The sequence below is a fragment of the Salminus brasiliensis genome, chromosome 9, assembly GCF_030463535.1.
Source record: "Salminus brasiliensis chromosome 9, fSalBra1.hap2, whole genome shotgun sequence".
In the NCBI taxonomy this organism is placed as follows: Eukaryota; Metazoa; Chordata; class Actinopteri; order Characiformes; family Bryconidae; genus Salminus; species Salminus brasiliensis.
This window is the reverse complement of record NC_132886.1, coordinates 10,675,823-10,698,677: the sequence shown is the minus strand read 5'-3', so window position 1 is coordinate 10,698,677 and position 22,855 is coordinate 10,675,823. Positions and strand designations below refer to the sequence as shown.

The 22,855-nt window shown below is 39.5% G+C and overlaps 1 protein-coding gene across 1 annotated transcript; it reads left to right on the top strand.

Annotated features, from left to right (window-relative positions):
* The first annotated feature begins 11,086 nt into the window (after nt 1–11,086).
* On the top strand, nt 11,087–22,329 carry LOC140562034 (protein mono-ADP-ribosyltransferase PARP14-like). The gene is made up of 15 exons (XM_072687396.1): nt 11,087–11,309; nt 11,454–11,584; nt 13,442–14,938; nt 15,102–15,335; nt 15,757–15,981; nt 16,134–16,191; nt 16,273–16,416; nt 16,527–16,586; nt 17,408–17,584; nt 19,595–19,777; nt 19,956–20,335; nt 20,549–20,789; nt 20,917–21,050; nt 21,227–21,407; nt 21,510–22,329. Exons 1-15 carry the CDS (start codon nt 11,138–11,140, stop codon nt 21,794–21,796), a joined length of 4,104 nt encoding a protein of 1,367 aa, XP_072543497.1. The 5' UTR covers nt 11,087–11,137; the 3' UTR covers nt 21,797–22,329.
* Nucleotides 22,330–22,855: the final 526 nt, after the last annotated feature.

The window sequence follows — 22,855 nt, the reverse complement described above, 5'->3', positions numbered from 1 at the left end:
GTAAATGTTGCACATATTTGCATATTTTTAACAAACAAGTACTTTAAGTGGGTCCACCCACTGAAGTTGCACTTTTTTCATACAGTTATGTATTTGTCTTCAAGCTACAGCAGGAAATATATATAAGTATGAGGGGGAGGCAGATTCTTAAATTCTCTACAAGCACTTTAGTTTAAAAGGAAAATCTAGAGGTGGAGACTGCCAGGTCTTTCAAATCTCCCCAGATGTATTCTGTGTTTCATTAAAATCTGAACAAGGTAAGGCAAAGTTGTTTTAGTACACAAGCTTCAAAACTTATCTAAATGTTTGGGTTATTTTATTTATTATGTTTAATTCTTCATCAGATGCAGATCAGAAAAGTATAAATGCATTGTGGTATTACAGTTTGTAATGAACATTACATTTATTATTTAAACATTTATTAATTATTTAAACCAGTCTGTTTTTGAGGTGGTTATAGTGGACACTGTTATCCCACAATGCTGTGTGAAACAAAAAGGGAGGAGCTACTAATGTCTGATAAAATAAGAAAAACAAAAACAATGCCAGTGCAGCAGAAATGGCGCCAGGAGAACTTGCAATGCCATTGGCATAGAAACACTTCATCACCTCCTGTTAGTACAAAATGGGTTAGTTTGTTAATATTTTTTTACAACCTTGCCAAACCCACACTATTAAAATTAGTATATAATCTATATCTTAGTGTGTAGTATGCAACTGGGATGCAGCCAATGATAAAAGTTACATTATCTCAAACATATTTGAGTGTTTGTGTCATGTGGAAACATTAGTCCTTTATTATGTAGGATATTATGTAGACTATAGTCTAGTTAGACTATAGTCTATAGTTTATAGTCTAGTTCAAGTTTGACACAAACACATTACTGCTTCAAATTAAGGGCCCTCCGAAGTGTATCATCTGCCAAAAGGGAAGTTTATTATGCCCTACAGAGGCTACGGAACAAAGAAGTAAAAATGTCCCCAGCTCTGATTACTTAGCTAAGTTCCACAGGAATTTCACTTCTGTCCTGCTGAGATACATGCCAGTATTGAAGTACTTTCTGACAATACTTCAGAAATATATGGGTTGTCTTTCTACGATGTTAAAAGAGCAGAGAAAACACTCATAGAAGACGTTGATGCAAAAGAGCTGCAGATAACTGAAGATGATGCTGTTGTCCACGCAAAGTGCTTTGTGAATTTTGTTAAGAATCTAAACCAGACCTGTGCAGAAGTACAAGTTAGCATTATGGACATGCTTAATGGAGAAGATGATTCATGAGTTCATTTAGGAACATAGCAAGGTGACTGTAAATGTTGTTTAGATGGAGAGTTAATGGAGAGTCTGCCACAGCTACTAAACCACCTAGGACTGAACCACCTTTCTGGATGCGTCAAATAGAATCCAGATTTGGAAAAACTCAAGTTGACAGGAACCCAGAAAGAAAATGATAAGACTACAGCTGCCATTATAGAAAAATCTAAAGGCCTGAAATGCAAGACAGTTACAATATGCCACCCAGGAGCTTACTCATATTTCAAAGCAGACAGACAAGAGTTTCTTAACTCCTTAGGATCAATGCTGTCCTGTTTGGCAGTTCTCAACACACAACCAGGCCCAGTTAACCTGCAGGTACAGCGAGTAGGGGTGTCAAATTTCTAAAAATAAATAAATAAATAAATAGATTACAAACACGTTTAAGTGACATTAAATCTGACATACTCAACTAAACAAATTACAATGTACACTATACAGTGTATTAGATCTGTGCATTTGGTTTACTAATACATCATGCTTAATGTTTGCACAGAAGGATCACTCTCACACACATCTTTTACAAAAATGCTTCTTTATGGATCTAAAAATGGTGGTACCTTTATTTTAAGATGTCAAAAAAGTAAAATTGGCAAAAATGACATATGTGATTTTTTTGTTGTTGTATTCTTCACATGCTTTCTGTTATTTTCTCCAGTTATAGGCTATTAAGAGAAGTATAGCAAGCAAAGGTTATGATATATATGTAAATATAATTTGTGGGGCAGTGGTGGCTCAGCGGTTAGAGCGCCGGGCTATTGATGACAGGGTTGTGGGTTGTGGAGTTGGCTGCCCACCACTGTGTGTGTGTACTCACTGCCCCTAGTTCACTAGTGTGTGTGTGTGTGTGTGTGTTCACTACCACAGATGGATTAAATGCAAAGGACACATTTCGCTGTACATAGTACAGTGACAAATACATGCACCTTTAACTTTTTTTATTATTAAAGTTTTTGCTAAGGCCTGAATAAGGCATTTTTTCATATTTAAATTATTTTTTAGACTTCAGGTATAGGCAGTGGAATTCTTTTCACAGAACGCAATATGGACATGTGCTTGGTTGCAAAAAATGTTGGCATCCGTTTCAGACAAGCTGTCTAAATTAACAGATGTCATCATTAATCCATTATGTTGATCAACCAATGGTAAGAGGGTATGAATGGTATGAATGCTGTATTATAAGTAGGGTTTGTAAAGCTCTAATAAAGCTTTGTGTTTACCATATTTCCAGGTGAGATCCTAAATGCAGCAGGATCAATAGTGAGAACTGAGCTCGCCAGAACAGGTAAAAGGATTTGCTAATAGAAATTACAGGGCAGCAGTTCCATTTACATCAGCTTACTGTTTTTAATCTGCATGACTCTGTGCAGGCAACAGGTTAAAAATCCTCAAAGTCTGCGGTTTACAAAGAATGTTGTATTTAACACGTTGTATTTAATTTAATATGACACAGTAGTCTTCATACATTCACTTTTCTCTTGTTTGAAAAATGAATGATAACCTAGCCAACCCATAAGAGCTCATGATGACATATGTGTCATAAACCCTTTAAAAGTTGTGGAAAGTTACTTACAGCACTTTAAGCCATGAAGTCCTTAAGTGATATATACTAAACATCTAGATGCAGCTGATTTGTGAATGTGTGTTTGTGTGCCTTCATGTACAAAATGCCAGTGTGCTTGGTTAATGCTTGAGACAAAACCAGCTCATTTTAAGTGTAGTTATTGCTTCCAAAGTTCTTCTACCAACCCATTTAACCATTCAAATACCATTCAAAGTGGTATAAACCATTCAAAAATGTCACATACTACATATAACCAGTTCTGACCTTATTTTTAGAACCAAATGATGATTTCAGAAATAACTGAGTCAGAAAGAACTGGGTTCTTATTGACTAAGCTGCTTGTGATTTTAGTATCATCTCTACAATGATTAAGCAAATGTTTGTTATATTTGTTATACAGCAATTAAATGTATCATTTTGCATCGTTTCATCTAATAGTCTAAAACATTTTAATAACAGACATTTAAAATTAAACTTTATATTTAAATGTAAGAAGTAAAAAGTGCAGATAATAGCATGAAAATGTAAGGAGTAGAAGTAAAAAGTTGGCTAAAAAATATTTATATAATAATTCATACTTTGTTACTTGACCTCTAATCTTGACCTCACCAAAGCTCATGTTGCTGAATACAATATATATATATATATATATATATATATATATATATATATATATATATATATAATTGTATAATTATATATTTATAAATCATAACGCATAAACACCACCTTACAGTCAAAGAATGATCATTCAAATACTTTGCAGTTAAGAGAAGATTTAACGAGACATTATCCAGCAAGATCATAATCAAGGTAAAAGAATCATGGAGTGAATATGACGTGTTGCTAGTGTGTAATGCAGACTGACGCCAACAAGCCATTACTAACAAGGGTTAGATCATGGCAACCAGGTCAGCACTCTTGAGATCCTACCCTCCAGTGGCTAAGCAAGGAGTTGCAGTCAATAGAAGAAGACCTCTGGCATCCATATAGTCATATTGTGAACACTCTGATACACGTGTGCACATGTATCTTTCTTTTTCTCCATTAACATATATTAAGAGAATTGATAACAAGAACAGATGGAAATATTTCTCCTTTGGCATCAGCGAAGAAGTAAAGCTTCTCTCAAGCATGTAATTGTGGGACAGGCGGAGAAAAATGGATTCTGAAACTTTCAGGTGGTCTGGATTCTTCAGTGAGTTATTTTTTATTGAGTTATTTTCTATGATCTCAGAATGGAATCTTAAAAAGCAAATGAAACTTTTTAGATGTCTACAAATACAAATAATATTTTATATGACAACAAGGTTAAGGCCCTAATCCTAACCTTAACCTTAACCCAACTTGTAACTGAGTGTCTTGCTATCCCTTTCTGCTGTAACACTGAGAATTTCCCCATAAAGGATTATCTTATTTTATCTTAACCCAAAACCTAATCCTAACCCTCGTCCTGATCCTAATCCTAGCCTTAACCTTAACCCAAAACCTAATCCTAACCCTCATCCTGACCCTAATCCTAGCCAAACCTCAACCCAAAATCTAATCCTAACCCTTATCCTGATCCTAATCCTAACCTTAACTTTAACCAAAAACCTAATCCTAACCTTAACCTCAACCCAAATTCTAATCCTAACCCTCAACCTGAACCTAATCCGAACCTCAACCCAAAACCTATTCCTAATAAAGTTAAGATCTAGTTCCAGACTAGTGTCAGGAGCAGGTCTACAACAGCTTGTTGAGAATGTTGATATAGTCTGTATTAGAGCTGTTACATTATCAGATCTGAACTCAGACTCTCAAAATGAAGTAAATAAGAGCTGAATTCAGTAAATTCTAAACCACTTTTATTCATGGAGTTCATTAAAGGCCTCTTGATGAGCCTCTACTGAATGTTCAGAAGCAGCTACATCACTGATATGTTGTTGAGATGTTACTGAGAGTCTGATAAATGTTTATTCCATCTAAACAGGACCACACCAAAAAAAGATGCGAATGTTCACTTTCTCGCTTTCTTTAAACCGGATAGTATTTCTGGATGCATTTAGGGATTTAAATATACTCATCCTAGTATTTCCTGTGTTTCTTCTTTTGGGTTGCAGCTCAGGGAAGAGGCATTTACTTCTATGTTCACGCATCAAGTGCTCAGAAGAGATGTGAAGCAGATCTCAAAGGTCAGCAGGTAATGTTTCTAGGTCGAGTTGTAACAGGGACTTTTACTGTAGGGAGAAAAGGGATCAATACTCCCCCACCAGTGGACCCGTCTGACCCAGGTGTCCTATACAACAGTGTGGTGGACAGCATGGACAATCCCAGTGTATTTGTGGTGTTAATTTCAGACAGGACTTATCCTGAGTATTGCATCACATATGATGGCTCTTAAAAGCAGATAACAAGCTTGTTTTGCTGTTTCTGTCTTTTTTTAGTGGACATTATTAATTTTTTTTTTTGGCTGATTATGATTCCCAGGTCTGGTCTGTTTACATTATGTTACATTATTAAAGGATGTTGTTTTTTGTTTGTTTGTTTGTTTTTTCTTGTATAATACGTAGTGTATAATATTCTGCTTTTTGTTTTTAGATGGTCAGTGCTCTGATATTATTTTTGACTGTGCATACAGATCCATATGCTAATCAGCTGCATGGGTATTATAATGCATGCTTTAGTTGGCTGTTCTATTTTAGTGGTAGGGGACTAGTCAGAAATAGAAAATATTAAAATATATATTAAAAATATATATGACTGGTGAAAGGTGTTGTTTCTCTTTTATGGATACAAAAGAAAATGTGACTGTGGTTCCTTTATTAACCTCCCAATATTATATGTAATGTTTTTTTTTTTGGTGTTTTTACTTTTGCAGTACAATGAAATTCTTCTCTTTGCAAATCTAAGGTGGGAAAACATTGTTTTCTAAGCTTATATATGCAGTTGATATATGCATTTAAAAGAAATGTAATCTATTACCATGTCTTATGGTAAACCTCTACAGATCCCTACAATTGTCCTACTTACTAAATACGACTAATGTTAAATATACTGAACATCTTATTTTTAACATTTCTGTATATTGACGCCTGTATCAAACATACAGTATATACGATATAAGAAATAGTACAGTTGCATTCACCATCATGCAAATGATTACCGGCTATTGGTTTTCTGGCTGTTGTTTTGGTAGTTAGTCTGTAATTGGTGTTATGTGTGCGTATTGATGGACTGTACATGGGATGTACAGTAAAATGTAAATAGTGCAAAGTAAACCTATGATTAAATATAAGACACTCAGTCCTCATCCATTCTCCTCCATCCGGCCCTCCTGGCAAAAGTTGAAGAGCCTGATGGCTCTCTGAACAAAAGAATCTTCTGAGTCTGTCTGTTTAGTTTGTGCAGTGTCCTTCTGTTACCTTTACCGCAGTCTAGTTCTACACCAACCACTACCCACCCATGTCTGACCAGCCTATCGAGTTGCATTTCGTCTCTCCTTTTCATGCTTCCTCCTCAGCACAAAACAGCACAGAAAAGACAACTGGACACCACCGTCTGGTACAACATCTGCTGGAGCTTCCTTCAGATGTTGTAGGACCCCAGCATCCTCAGAAAGTAGAGCCAGCTCTGGCTCAGTGTTGGCTGACCAGTCCAACCTTTCATCCAGGTGCATCTGAGGTACCTGTAGGTCTTAACCATCTCCACATCAACCCCCTCAAAAGAGACAGGCTGTGTGAGTGGCCTAGTCCTGCAAAAGTCCACCACCATCTTCTTGGTCTTGGAGGTGTTCAGTAGCAAGTTGTTCCTACAGCACCCTGCCACAAGGTCACCCACAAGGTGTCTGTTCCCCTCCTCCTGCTCTCCCCTTACACAAGCTACAATTGCAGTTATGTCCCAAAAAAAAAAACATCTCCTTGTGGCACGTCTCAGAGTTGTACTTGTCTGTACTTGTCTTGAGTTGTAAGTCTGAGGTCTGAGGTACAGCAGTCTCTGATGTACAGTCCTTTAGCCTGACATACTGAGGCCAGAGAGGTAGTCAATTATCCAAGCAACCAGGTGCAGATCCACTTGCATCCTTGCCAGCTTGTCCTTCAGGTGGAGGGGCTGCATAGTGTTAAAGGCACTTGAAAAAAAAAAAAAACATGACTCTCACAGTGCTTCCCCCCTTATCCAGATGAGAGTGGGTCCAATTTAGAAAGTACAGCATAGCATCTTCCACTCCCATCTTCTGTCTGTAGGTGAGCTGCAGGAAGTGCATTGCTTGTTGAACCTGGGGTCTGAGGTGGTGTAGAAGCAGACCTTCCAGGGTCTTCATGACATGAGATGTTAGCGTGACAGGCCTGAAGTCATTGCGCAAGGTCTGGGAGCGCTTCGCCGCTAGAATAATGATGTTTTATTTTGTAGTCTGTTTATTGTTGATGTAAAAGTTAAACCCATAGCTGCCAAGTGGCACACGCTATGGGTTTGTACACTGTTGCGTGTCCATGTGTGCGTAACAGTCAGGGGTGTATGCCCGTTGGCGTTTACTGCCAAGACTGCCAAGATGAAATGTACGTCAGGCCAGCTAGAAGTGTGAATTGCAGAGGAGGAGCCAAGTGCCTCCAATCTTGATAAATTAGGTGTGGAGCCGCTACAGACGTGCACGTCTGTAGCGGTTTGTTAGACGTCATGACTCCTAGCTAGAATATCTGCTGCGACAACTTTTTTTTACTCAACTCTATTCTGTTGTACTTGAAGATGTGCTTTGCAATTCCTGTCCTCACCTCTGACAGCAGCCGGAGGTGCAGATACCGATGCAGACGCCGCAATTCCGGTAACCTCATTTACCCACCTTGTTCTAATACCAATGTGATGGTAACTGGGGGACTGTGGAATTGCCAGTCTGCAGTGCAGAAGGCAGATTTCATCTCAGCTTTTGCTGAGAATACCATGCTGTTACTGTCTCTTCTCCCACTAGACTTCTCATCATTGTTCTCTATCGTCCTCCTGGTCCTTTGGGCAGTTTCATTGATGAACTGGATGTTCTCTTGAGTGGACTCCCTGTTGACGCCCCACTTATTCTACTCGGCGACTTCAACCTTCCATCAGAGAAACTCCAGTCTTCATGCCTTCTCCCAATCCTATCCTCTTTTGATCTCGCGTTCAACCAGTCTGCACCAACACACAGAGCAGGGAACACTCTGGACCTGATCTTCAGCAGACCTGTCCCTGCTCTGGATGTGGCTGTGACTCCTTTGGACTTCTCTGATCACCACTTTCTCTCCTTCTCACTCCCCCTCTCTGCTCCTTCAACTACCACTTCTGCAAGTTCTTCCACTCTTCACCGCAATCTTCACTCTGTTTCCCCCTCAGCTCTTGCCTCTACTGTCCTGACCACTCTTCCCCATCTTGAATCTTTCTCCTCTCTCCCACTTGAAACTGCTACAGACACTCTCCTCTCTTCTATCTCCACCTCTGTCGACCTTCTCTGCCCTTTCTCCCCTAGGTCAGCAAATTCTTCTCCACCTTCCCCATGGCTGTCAGATGTTCTCCGCAACAACCGTAGAGAGCTAAGACTGGCTGAAAGGAAGTGGCGGAAGTCACAACACGACTCCAACCTCCGCTCCTATCAGTCTCTTCTCTCCAGGTTTAGAACGGAAGTTGCTGCCGCTAAAGCATCTTACTACAGGGGGAAATTGGAATCCTCTGCATCTGACCCACGCAAACTATTCACCATCTTCTCCTCTCTCCTCAACCCTCCTACTCCCCCACCTCCCACTACCCTGTCTGCAGATGATTTTGTCTCCTTCTTTGAAGAAAAGGTTGACAAGATCCGCCGATCCTTCCCCCCTGCCTCTACCCCCCTCTCTAGACACTGCCCTCCTCCTCCCTCTTCTCTGACTTGCTTCTCTCCTCTTTCCACAGATGACCTCCTACATCTTCTCACCTCCAATAATCCTACCACCTGTCCACTAGACCCTATTCCATCCCCTCTGTTCCAAACAATCGCTCCAAACCTCCTCCCCTTCATCTCCTCTATCATAAACAGCTCTTTGTCATCAGGTCAGGTACCATCGGCCTTCAAGTCTGCCAGAGTCGTGCCCATCCTAAAGAAACCAACTCTGGACAGCTTGGACATCGGCAACTACAGACCTATCTCTCTTCTCTCTTTCCTCTCAAAGATTCTCGAACGTTCCGTCTACAACCAACTGTCTCTCTTTCTCACTCTGAACAATCTTCAGGACCCTAACCAGTCTGGCTTCAAAGCTGCTCACTCTACTGAAACTGCTCTCATTGCAGTTACAGAGAAGCTCCATGCAGCTAAAGCTGCCAGACTGTCCTCGGTTCTGATCCTTCTTGACCTTTCCGCAGCTTTTGACACAGTGGACCACAAGATCCTCCTGTCTATCCTTGCCGGTCTTGGAATTGCCGGCTCTGCATGGCAATAGTTTGCATCATACCTGCAGGGACGCTCATACCAGGTAACGTGGCAGGGCGACACGTCCGCTCCTTGTAGTCTCTCCACTGGCGTTCCACAAGGCTCAGTTCTTGGTCCTCTTCTTTTCTCACTGTACACTCACTCTCTTGGTAAAGTGATATCCTCCCATGGATTCTCTTACCACTGTTACGCCGACGACACTCAACTCATGCTCTCTTTCCCACCGTCTGACACATAGGTTTCTGCCCGTATCTCAGCATGCCTCGCCAACGTCTCGTCTTGGATGGCGGCTCACCACCTCAAACTCAACCCCAGCAAGACGGAGCTGCTGTACATCCCGGGAACTGCTGGACCAAGAAACGATCTTGCCATCACCTTCGAGAACTCGCTGGTCACTCCTTCTACTGAAGCTCGAAGCCTTGGTGTAGTGATGGATGATCAGTTATCGTTCTCAAGTCATGTTGCAAACGTAACTCGGTCCTGCAGATTTCTTCTGTACAACATCCGGAGAATTCGACCCTTCCTCTCTAGAGAGGCCACCCAGGTGCTTGTTCAGTCTCTCGTCACTTCCAGACTTGACTACTGCAACAACTACTGCACCAAGAGCCCTTCGAGCTTCAAGTACGGCTCGGCTCGACCCACCATCCCTCAAAATCCGCGGACGACAAGCGTCCAGGCTTTTTTCTGTCCTGGCACCAAAGTGGTGGAACGAGCTGCCCCTGGATGTCCGAACGGCCGAGTCGCTCGCTGTCTTCAAACGCAGACTGAAGACCCACCTCTTCAGAGAGTACTTGGACGAATAGTTCTATGGTCGCCTTATTGTATTGTGTTTAGTAATGTCTAAGCTTGGAGGTATCTTTTGTATTATTAGTCTATTCTAACTAGCTAAGGCTTTTTCTTGGGTAAATAGCAAAGCAATTTGTAAGTCGCTCTGGATAAGAGCGTCTGCTAAATGCCGTAAATGTAAATGTACGTCTGACAGTTGACGTCTACCTAGGTTGTTTTGCATTGCCAAGAAAGCAACACGCAAGAAACGGCCCTGAACACACCTCAATTCGAGACCACCACGCCCATCGCCGTAGATATATTCACAAGCAAGTAGATAGGGCCCATAGTAAGCATGAAGCTGTTTTTTACAGGAACCGTATACAGTATAAAGTATTAACTATACAGTATTGACTATATAATATTAACTATACGGTATTAGACCACTACAGTGTTAAAGGAATTTACTCACCACACCTAGCGGTTAAAACTAAACTATTATTATGAAGTTGGTCGGAATTCTTTCTTTCTTAGCTTTCAAACAATCTGTGCAAAAGTAAAATAGTAAATCTGTGCTAATATTAATAAATTCTTATTATTGGCAACCAAGACAATCAGCTACGATCTTGTGTACGTCGGAAAGTTATGCCTTAAATGACAGGACATTTAATTTTATGGACCGCCATTAGTTGAGAGCTAAGGGACCGTCTACAAAGTACATTATAGTACACCTGCAAACGGCGTTCGCCGGGGTACAAGCACGACAAGCCTTATGAGCGGTGTCATTTTTTTCCCAGATGACAAATGATGTACAGTTAAAAGGTGTTAAACGCATTCTGTAACTGTTGAGACTTTTTAAACCTTATCCTGTAATAAGCAAGAAATAATGTGGCCAAAACAGAAAAGCGCAATTTAAATATTTTAGAGCTGCTGATAAAACAGCTTAGACCTGTATGACCCAGATATGTGCTGGTTTATGGGCTGTACTGAAAGTGAAAGCATTTTGCTTACGTCCGCATTTGCCTCTGCGTGCAAGTAAAGAAGCAAACACTGCTGTTTTGAGGACGTCTTCTATCAAATTTGTTATACGATGTCAAACTACCAGTATGTAGTGTTTTTTGAGGCAAGTAACCTCTCAGAGGAAGACATAAGAAAGATTAGACAGTACTTTCAGATCAGGCGTCGGTCTGGAGGGGGAGAATGTGGAGAAGTGGAGAAATTAAGGGAGAACATCTACAAGCTAGCCTTCAAGGACAAAGCAGGTGCGTATATTAATACATGTTTTATATTTAATTAGCTTCTATTTATCTATCATTAATTCTGCATACATATAATCCACAGTTAAAGTGGAAAATAAAAATCAGGTCTGCATTGTTTAGTTAATACGATACCATTTTAAATTAAAGACCAGGAACAGGTTTTAAGCAAAACGGATCATACTGTCCAGCTGTCCAGTCAACGAAATCTGCAAATCTCGTTAAGTTGCAACGACATACAAGAGGATCACAGTTTATCACAGTCCTCCTCGAATAAACAGGTAAACACCACGTCATTTAACTCCTTAGGTAGCCTGTGGCCAACCGCCGGTCTGAAAGTGTTTTTGCAAACCTTTATTACTAAAGAATAGCCATACCAGTTTGTTGTACAGAAGTCAGAAGTCAGATAGTTACTGAATAATATGCCTTAGTGTGTAATAAAGCTTACTGTGTTAAAGGGTTAAGAAGGAATGTGGTAGAACCAGAAAGAGCTGCTTCACTATTTGCACTGTAGGTCCCCATCAGTATTTACTCTAAAACGCAGGTATGATTTAAATGAAACATAGGCCTGATTTAAAGGAAATGCCTTTACATGTTCACAGAAAAAAAGACATGCTCACTTCAATGATTTTAAAATAAAATAAAAATGCAGTATCTCACAACAATCTTCACAGTAAAATACTAGCTGCTATGGTTGCCAATATTTTATTGTATTTTGACAGGCTATTGTGATTTAATAAAACCATTTATTAGTGTAAAATGAATTATGGTATTCGACTGTAGAATGTGAAGTTTACAGGGTTAACTTAACTGTAAAATTACCAGTATCCCACAGTTGTAAAAATATACAATTATTATACAGGATATAAATTTAATATAGTATGTTTATGGTATTTTACTGTTAAGTTATATTTTTCTCAATATTGGTGAGCAGTGTTAAAATGACCCTTTTCTAGAACTATTTACAATCCCTCCATGTTTACACCTTTTAAAAAAAATAGTTTTTTATTGTAAAATAAATTTCCTCATTCACGAATAAATAACACCTTGGACGAAAATTCCAAACAGGAGCTCTTAAAGTTGAGACAACTGACGGCTTCAATAATTCCTACAACAAACTGACTCTTAGAGTTAAGACCACCCTTGATGTAGCCTGAGGTCATTACTCACACCACATGTGTCATTAATGGTCATTGTGGGGAAAAATGCTTGTAAACTCATGCATGCATGTATAACAACATACAGCACACACACCACCAGGATTCACAGTAGGTAGTTCCTCATTCCTAGAGTCCTTTGCTGGTGCAAACACACCCCTTTAGGGCTACACAGCATGTGAAGGAGTGGCACTATTTATTTAACATTCTGGGAGTAAATCAGAACTTGACAGATATCGTTACATTTATTAAATCTTGTAAAATATGATAAAAACTGGCACCACAGCTACTGGTATATTACTGGAATTGTACAGTACACACCAGCTCCATACCACATTACACCTGAGTCACAATGCATTATTATACTTTTAGTCCTTAATAGTACTTTTTTTACAGCGAAGAGCTGAAAAGAGAATAACAAAATAATATTGGCTAAATTATTTGCTATTTTACAGCCAAAATTAATTTTACAGTCATTTTTAGTCATCTAACCAGCAAGCTAACTGGCTCTTTTTGTTAAAGGGCAGAACTTTATTCAGAACCAGCGAGCTGATTGGCTCCTTTTCTTGAAGGACAAGACTTTATCTGTAACCAGCAGTTGATTGGTTCTTTTTGTTGAAGGAACTTTATGTCACCAACTAATCACCTATTAAATTTGTTTGCTAGCTCAAATAGTTGTTGCATCCCTAGTATGACCATATTATTATTATCCCAAAGACACATTTGAATGCATTTTAAAGGTTTTGTTTACCTAACCAGAATGGTTTTGTGCCTCTTACCATAATGTTATCTTAAATGGCAATGTTAATGTCTTAAAAACTACTGTGGGTGAACACAACTATTACAGTGTCTTAACTTTAATTAAACATAAAATGTAAATTATATGGTTGAGAAGGACAAATACAAGAAAATGTATAGAAAGCTGCAAAAACTGCTAGTTGTCATAAAAGCAAATGGTGTTTTTCATTATTTTTATTTTAGACTGCCTCAAATTGTAAACCACTGGAAAAGATTTTTAAATTGGATCCATACCTTCTGCGATTCCTGAAAGAAAGTAAAAAAGCAAGGGCAGACTTGGAGGAACGCCTTTCCTCTCTGTCCAGCTCCTTCATGTTATACCCTGACTCTGAGAAAGTTGAGGTAATAAGGGATGAAATGAAACCTGAAGATAACATTGCCCTGCAAAAGTGGGAAGCAAATGTGGAGGATGTGTTTGTGATGCTGCAGTACCAATATTCCATCCATTTTGAGGTGGATCCTGAAAAGCTAAGGATCCTTAAGCAGAACCCTTTCTTACCCTCAGAACACCTTGGAATCTATAGAGAAGGAAATCTAGCTGTGATTGTTGGAGAGAATGTGGAAATTGAGAAATTTCTAGATGCCTTGAAGTTGCAACAGCAGGCCTGTAAAGAGTGTCCAGTGTCTAAAACAAATTACGCCCTTGTGAAAGAGCAGTTTGAACAAGAAATGAAGTCTACATTTTCAGGGACCAAAATTACACAGGAAAGGCCAGACTCTCTTGTTCTTAAAGGTCCTGAGGAACAAGTTCAAGCTGCAGGGTTAAGGCTTCAAGAGCTGGTGAATCAGATCCAGGAGAAAAAGATCCAACTTCATCATGCCCTCAAAACATTCTTGTCTTCAAGTGGTGCTATGCAGAAGTTCCAGATGCGTTTCCAACAGAGTCTTCGTTGCCCAGTTTTGTTTGAGACCAGAGGTTCAGACCTGGTTCTACTGAGTCTGTCCACAGGGGCACTGCAGGAAGCAGCAACTGCAGTGCAAAGAGACCTGTGCATGGAGTCAGTGTCACTGGAAGAAGCTGATTCAAAAGGAATAGACTTTCTAAAAGAATCTTTAAGCCAAGCCTTACAACAGGCTAATCACGGAAGCACTAATGTACAACTTATCTATGAACGAGAAACTAATGTTGATCCCAGGATCAAGGTGCAAGTGGTGGGCTACAGCACTGAGGTACGCAGATTGAAAAAAATCATACAGGACTACAAGGAAGACTATGTGACATACAGCGACTCTTTACTTCTACCTTTACCAGAAATGGTAAATAACTTCTCTGAGCTTCTGTCACTACTAGCTGTGAAGCCAGTCAATGTGAGTCTGAAGGCTACAAACTTACCTTCTCCTTGTGTCAAACTCTCAGGACCTCGTTGTAAAGTAAAAGACCTGAAAAAGACACTGGATTCAGCCATTGGATGTCTAATCTGGGAAAAAATTAAAGTAGAAGGGCCAGGGGTTCTGCAGTTCTTTCAAGGGGATGGTTTAAAAACCCAGGCATTACTGCAGAGTTCCCTTATGGTTCTAATAGTACTCATAAGCAATGCACAAAGTAGAGCAGCACCAACCAGAACTGCAGCATGGACAAGCCTCCCTCATCTACAGGCTGCTGTGTCTAGCCCTCAAGGAACACCAGCAGATTCCTTTGTGGCACTTGAAATTGTATTTGGAGGTCTCGAAGTACAGCAGGTAAAATGAATAATTTTTTCATCATTACATCTAAGTACTCTATTAAATTCATTGTAGCTCTTGTACTAGGTTAAGTTGGAGAAGCAACTTTGATAGTTCTGTTAATCATAGTCTACAGCCTTACACAAGTATCAAAATAACATTGCAAACTGCTTTGGAACAGGCTGATGTACTTGTTGCCCCCATGTTGAACACAAATCTAAAGTCCACCAAAGTTGGAATTTGCTTGTTGGACAAAGCAGGACAGCAGCTAAAGAGCAATTTTGAAACTGCCAAAAATAAACGCAGACTTACGCCTGGAGATGTGCTGGAGGTAGATGGGACTCCACTGGGGGTCAAGAAGGTATTCTTTATTGAGTGCTTGTCCTGGAGTGGAAGCACAGACAACAGTGAAAAGGTAAATGAAGAGTAAACCAGGTAAAACTGTTTAATTAGGTAAATCAAATATAAAAAAGAAAAAAGTGCATTTTGTTTAAAGAACAGAGTTTGTGGAGACTATTTGTGAGCTACAGAGGCCATATAGGAGATGCTGAAGTCATGCATGCAAACTGTGTTCTTTATAGGAATTCCTAAAATCATGCACACTATGTTATGTATAGGTCACCGGAATAACCAGACCAGTCTTTTTTTCATGAAGATCTATGATGTGTCTGTGTACCTATGATGCTGTTCTATTAAATGATGTGGCTAATTTGGTGAAAGACAGGCTTGTTATACAGTTAATAATTTATATCAGTCAGGAAAACTTGGCTCTGAGGATTATGATTAGGAACAACTGCTAATTAAACTCTTAATGCGAAAGTTATGCTTTTCTACAGGCAATACGATATGGCTTGGAACGTGTTCTGGCACTTTGCGAGCAGCAGGGTTGGGGCTTTGTGGCTATGCCAGTAATCGGGCCTGGACCAGTACTGTCAGTTCCCATCAAAGAGGCTGCAAAAATTCTGACTGAGGTTATTGGTACATTTGGACACACTGGATTCACTGGATCTGTCAGCACCATACGCATCGCCATAATGCCTAGCTACTCCAATTCTGAAGAGGTAAAATAATAAATAATATATGTGTACAAATGGATATGCAGAAATATATCAGTATATGTATATATATATATATATATATATATATATATATATATATATATATATATATATATATATTAATAATTTATCTTTGGGTTTGGAACCGTTGCTAGATCTTCCAAGCAGTCAACACAGGGCTGAGTGCACAAATGGTGGATCCTACTGGGCAAGGTTAGCGCATTTGTTCTGATGTTTAGTGTAATTACTGTAAGCACATTTCACCTTAACTAATGTCTCCACTGGCTGCTACAGCTGTCTTTCAGTCTTTAACTTCTGAAATTGATGAAATCATCATCCCAGTGGGCAAATGCCAACTTCACCTGGTGTTTGGTGACATCAGCAATGAGACAACTGATGCTGTTGTAAACACCACAGACTTTAGTGACTTTCAGACAGGTACAGCCTGACATTAAACCACCAATGCGGCTATACAGCTATGCTATTATAGATTATTACAATAAAGGTTTGTATGAACCTGATAATGTTTCTTTATTATGAATTATCAGATGTGTGCAATGACATCCTGACTGTTGCTGGACCAGAAGTCCAGGCTGCTCTTACTGGAGGTAAGAGAGTAACGACATTCAGAGTTTATTCTAATTCATTTGATGTTTTTTTGCAAAATGGAAAGGCTGCAAATTGCAAGATACCAAGGACTTCCATACTATAATATGTCGGCTCCAATTATCAACGGCAGAAAAGAGCTTCTTTTGAATTTAATCAAATCAAATAAATGTTTCATTTGTCATGTAAGTAGTCATAATCATAATCTTATACGGTACGACTAGCAACTAGTGAAATATCAACTGCCTGCTCACATGAAAAAATAAGATAAAATTTAAAGATTATATAAATTATGAAGAATAAGCTTATGGAAGAATAAGATGTCAAAATAACATAAAATATAACATAACATAATAAAACAAAATATCTATGTTAATCTATGATATATATAAAATATGTAAGCAATGAAATGCACTAAATATGCACATATAGAAATGAAGAATTTAAGAGTTGGTGGCCAATGTAGAGATGAATAGTTAAGTGTAATGTACAAAAGTGAATGTGCAACATAATGTTATGCAATTGAGTAGGATATAAAATAATAATTATAAGTGATAATTTTATATACTATTAGGAAAACCAGAAGCACACAGAAAATTTAATTCCACATGTTGATTCATCTTACTGCTACCCGTGTAGGACCTCATCTGATTAAAGGTCAAACAAGTTAAAATGTACTTTTTCTCCCAGAATGTTTTAATTGCGCATAACATCTGTGACATGTTTAAATTAAAACACAACTACAGCAGTTACACATCACTACTTTGCTTTACATCACTACTGCTTTAAAAGTACTATTTTACCCTGTCTTCCTGCTCTCTAGCACATGTAAACAAAGGAGATATCTTGACCACCCAACCCGGAAACTTTCCCTGTAAGGTGATCATGCATGTGTGTGGAGAAAAGGACTCTGACATTATCAAAGGACTTGCACGGGATATTGTGTCGAAATGTGAACGTGATGGTTACCAATCAGTGGCCATTCCTGCTATTTGTGCTGGTCAGTAGTCCAAATTATCAGCTATAATCAGGGTTACATAATGTAAACACAAAATGTAAATTACATGCATGTATAGCATTACTTGAATGCATTAATCAGTCAATATCATTTCCATATCAGCCAATTTATGCTGGAGGAAGTTCTCTTTTACTAAAGCAATGGACTTTGCTTTATGCACTTTGATCCCCTTGACAGTGCTGGCAGAATCCCTTAAATCCCCTACACAAATAGCACACACCCATATACTGACTAGTAAACACAGAATTGGTATTAGTACAGCATATACAGTAGGGAAAAAAAGTATTTAGTCAGTCATCAATTGTGCAAGTTTTCCCACTTAAAAAAATGAAAGAGGCGTGTAATTGACATCATAGGTAGACCTCAACTATGAGAGACAAAATGAGAAAAAAAATCAGGAAATCACATTGTCTGATTTTTAAAGAATTTATTTGCAAATAATGGTGGAAAATAAGTATTTGGTCAATAACAAAAGTTCATCTCAATACTTTGTTATATATCCTTTGTTGGCAATGACAGAGGTCAAACGTTTTCTGTAAGTCTTCACAAGGTTGGCACACACTGTTGCTGGTATGTTGGCCCATTCCTCCATGCAGATCTCCTCTAGAGCAGTGATGTTTTGGGGCTGTCAGCGGGCAACACAGACTTTCAACTCCCTCCAAAGGTTTTCTATGGGGTTGAGATCTGGAGACTGGCTAGGCCACTCCAGGACCTTGAAATGCTTCTTACAAAGCCACTCCTTTGTTGCCCTGGCAGTGTGCTTGGGATCATTGTCATGCTGAAAGACCCAGCCACGTTTCATCTTCAATGCCCAGGTTCGACTCAAAATCTCACAATACATGGCCCCATTCATTCTTTTTATGTACACGGACCAGTCGTCCTAGTCCCTTTGCAGAGAAACAGCCCCAAAGCATGATGTTGCCACCCCCATGCTTCACAGTTGGTATGGTGTTCTTTGGATGTAACTCAGCATTCAGTCTCCTCCAAACACAACAAGTTGTGTTTGTACCAAACAGTTCTACTTTGACCATAAGACATTCTCCCAATACTCTTCCGGAACATCCAAATGCTCTCTAGCAAATTTCAGACGTGCCCGGATATGTACTGGCTTAAGCAGGGGAACACATCTGGCACTGCAAGATCTGAGTCCCTGGCGGCGTAGTGTGTTACTGACGGTAGCCTTTGTAACGTTGGTTCCAGCTTTCTGCAGGTCATTCACTAGGTCCCCCCGTGTGGTGCTGGGATTTTTGCGTGATCATTTTGACCCCACGGGCTGAGATCTTGCATGGAGCCCCTGATCGAGGGAGATTAGCAGTGGTCTTGTAGGTCTTCCATTTTCTGATTACTGCTCCCACAGTAGATTTCTTCACACCAAGCTGCTTGCCTATTGCAGATTCAGTCTTCCCAGCCTGGTGCAGGTCTACAATTTTGTTTCTGGTGTCCTTCGACAGCTCTTTGGTCCTCACCATAATGAAGTTTGGAGTGTGACTGTTTGAGGTTGTGGGCAAGTGTCTTTTATACTGTTAATTACACCTCAAACAGGTGCCATTAATACAGGTAATGAGTGGAGGACAGAGAAGCCTCTTAAAGAAGTTGTTACAGGTCTGTGACAGCCAGGAATCTTTCTTGTTTGTAGGTGACCAAATACTTATTTTCCACCATTATTTGCAAATAAATTCTTTAGAAATCAGACAATGTGATTTTCAGATTTTTTTTTCTCATTTTGTCTCTCATAGTTGAGGTCTACCAACGATGTCAATTACAGGCCTCTCTCATCTTTTTAAGTGGGAGAACTTGCACAATTGGTGACTGACTGAATACTTTTTTCCCCCACTGTATATTATGGCTGAGTAGCTATTGTTGTGACACTTTATCATTTGTAAGCTGAATTGTGCTATAAACCAGTGCTAATCTGTGATCTTGTGAAAGCTCAGCAGCTTAAACCTTGAAAGTATAACATAAACAAATCCTAAATGCTGTTGTGTCATGCAGGAAAAGGAGGCCTGGATGCACGCCTCATTGCTCAGTCCATTCTCCAAGGAGTAAAGGATGCTACGATAACCGCTAACTTCAGACACCTCAAATCTATTCGTATTGTTATCCTGAAAATTAACGTTTTTTTGGAGTTTAAAGCAATGGCACAGCAGCTTTTCGGCACATTTACACAAATGACAGGTGAGAATAGAGTCTGTAATATAAAGCTTACAGCAATTACTTAAAATTGAACTTTTAACTGAAACTCCCTCCAGACCATTTCATACAAGGTAGCACCAATAAAATGCAGTGAATGATAACCCCAGCTGTAAGAGTGAATTCTAACACTTTCTTTTTTTTTTTGTTTGTTATTTTTTAGCTGCTGCTGCACCTCTCAGAGCTGCCAGTAGAGGGAACCAATCACTAACTTTGTCCAGAGGTCTTAGCTCTCTTTCTCTATCCCTGCCAGTCCAACAGAGGAGTACAGCTGAGTTTCTTGTCATTGGGCAAACTGCAGAGAATGTCTCAGGTGCTTGTCAGGAACTTCGTCAGGCGTTCGAGAGAGCATGCTCCACTCAGTCATACTCTGCAGAGGAATACAGACACCTTGGTCAAGATGAAATTGACCATATCACCAATAATGCAGACTCTCTGGGTATAGAGATTAACCAGCATATCCCAGATAGTTTGGTAGTAAGAGGCCTGACTACTGGGGTTAATGAAGTCAAACAACTGATGCAAGGGGCTCTTCTTAGACAGGTATGGAATGGTGTAACAGAGTGAGATGTAAAATTGTAAAGAAACCCCCCCTGGCATTTGAAACCTTTTAACCAGTGAGACTTCAATTACTCCCACCTGTGTCCTCAGAATAACTCATCTAGTTTGCTCTGCTTTCTAAGTAGTTGGAAAGCAGTTTGTTGAAAGACTGAATACAACTGTACATACATTTTTCTACCATATACTTTCTTGTAGGTACGAGGGAGGGAACAGGACATTGTTTTTGCCCACGTCAGCTGGTGCATTCTGGGATTCCGAGGCAACTGGGAGAGACTGCCCAAAGAGGCCCATCACCAGCTAGAGAACAACAACATTGCCGGAGGGGTGTTGGACGCACAAGGAAGAAGATGGATGGTAAATCTGACAAGAAAGGAGGTCACGTTAGTGGACACTCCAGGCCTGGTGGCCAAGCTAAAACGACTGGAGAACCTTTCAGGTGAAAGCCCTCATACTTCAGTCCTTATTAATTTGTCATAAGTAATATATATATATATATATATATATATATATATATATATATATACTCTTTACTTGAGTTTTTCTTTGATGTCTCTGTGTATCAGATTTCTCTTTTCCTCTTTACTGGGACGACATGTCAGGGGAGGCCTTTAAGCTGGTCCCTCTGCACCCCAGCTCTGCCGAGTACAGCAGGGTGAAAACGGACTTCAAGAAAACAGTCCAGAAAGCAGTGCTTAAGGTGTGCTATCTTTAGTGTTTGTCAGTGACTCAGCAAACAGGACCGATATTACAGTGATAGTGCTTTTGTATGTGTAGTTAACACCATGTAGTTGTGGATATCGGATGCATTACTGAATGTGAAGAAGAAAAATGCAGGCAGTAAACTTGGAATGGCAATGCTTTTTGTTTCCACAGATTGAGCGTATACAAAATGTACATCTCCGTCGGGCTTATGAAGTTCGTAAAAAGGAGCTGCAGGATAAGAATGGGGGTGTGGTGGGAGCAGGAGAGAAAGTACTGTATCACGGAACCAAAGAGGATGCCTGCGTTTCCATACAGAAGTCTAACTTTGACCGTAGATTTGCAGGACAAAATGGTAACAACTGACTGACAGAGTTCAGTTTGTTCAATAATTTGATTGATGTGTATGCCATTTCCCTTTATTTTTTCTTTTCTCCTCTTTGTTAATGCCTTACAGCAACAAGATATGGTCTGGGAACTTACTTTGCTGTGAACGCCAACTACTCTGCCCAGCCTACCTTCTCAGTACCTGCTGCAGATGGCACGCAGCTCATGTTTGTCGCCCTTGTCCTAACGGGTTACTACACGCAGGGGCAGAGTAATATGAGGATTCCACCTTCCCGCTCTTCTCAGGACCTCAACGACCGCTACGACAGCGTAGTCGACAATGTGCAGAATCCACAGATGTTTGTAGTGTTCCATGACTGCCAGGCTTACCCAGACTACCTCATCACATTCAAGTGAAGTTGCTCATGGAATGATTCAAAATAGAAACTCATGTGTTTTTGTTAATTACAACTGAAGCAAATCTTAAATTCAATCCTAATTTTTATTTAAGCTTGATCTCATATTTAGATAGCAGTGCATCAAACTTTTTTCCTTTTTAATTAGTCAATAGCAACTTAATGAGACTAAATGTATGCATGTATCATCTTATAAACAAGAACTGTGTAATTTCATTGTGCTCTACATGAGTTATACCTCTACTGGAATTGCTGCTGACTTTAGTCTTTACAGCATGCAATGCAATTGTTACAATGTAGGCCACCAAGTGCCCCATAACAAAACAGCAGAAAAATACTCCTCAAATTTCCAAATAGCATATCATTAAAATTAAAGTTTATATTGCTGATAGGGGTTTTTCCACACTTGCTAAGTACCTCTACCAAAATAAAATATATTATATCATATTATAATGTATTATAAATAGATAATTTTTTCTGGTGTAGCTTAAAATGTTGTAAGCAAAAATTAATTATTTATAAGGTATACATATATTATTGGGAATACTACATAAACTTTTTTTATTTTCTGTATACCAATAAAAAAATCAGAATTTATTAACATGAAACTCGTTATTTTGACTGGTTTCGATAATGTTGATTATAAATCCAGCAATTAAAAAGCGCCGAAATGTCGTTTACCATATAGGGTAGAACCTGATAAAGCAAATAGCATTAAAGCATAGATACTCTAATCCAGCCTGACAAAAGTGCTTCACTGATTATTCAAAAATACCCTTAGCTAACACCAGTTTGTGTAGAATAGATCCAAAAATCCTTAGCTTAGACACTACTAAACACAAAAGTCAGTATGGAGACCACAATACTCAACATTACACCTAGCCCAAGCACTCTAGAAGGAGGTGGGTCTTCAGTCTGCTTTTAAAGAGCGAGCGAAGGGCTCTTGGTATTGGTCGGCTTTTGATGATTGCCATCATGTACCGAGGGGCTGGTCCATTCTTGGCTACATTCATTCTGTAGGCCAGTATCATGGTTTTGAATCTGATGTGGGCAGCAGCTA

Excerpts from the sequence above, each read along its gene's own strand:
- LOC140562034 (XM_072687396.1), top strand. The coding sequence starts at position 11,138 with ATGTCAAACTACCAGTATGTAGTGTTTTTTGAGGCAAGTAACCTCTCA. Across the intron at positions 14,939-15,101 it reads GAGGTCTCGAAGTACAGCAG|GCTGATGTACTTGTTGCCCC; the intron begins GTAAAATGAATA and ends GCTTTGGAACAG. Across the intron at positions 21,408-21,509 it reads TAGATTTGCAGGACAAAATG|CAACAAGATATGGTCTGGGA; the intron begins GTAACAACTGAC and ends AATGCCTTACAG.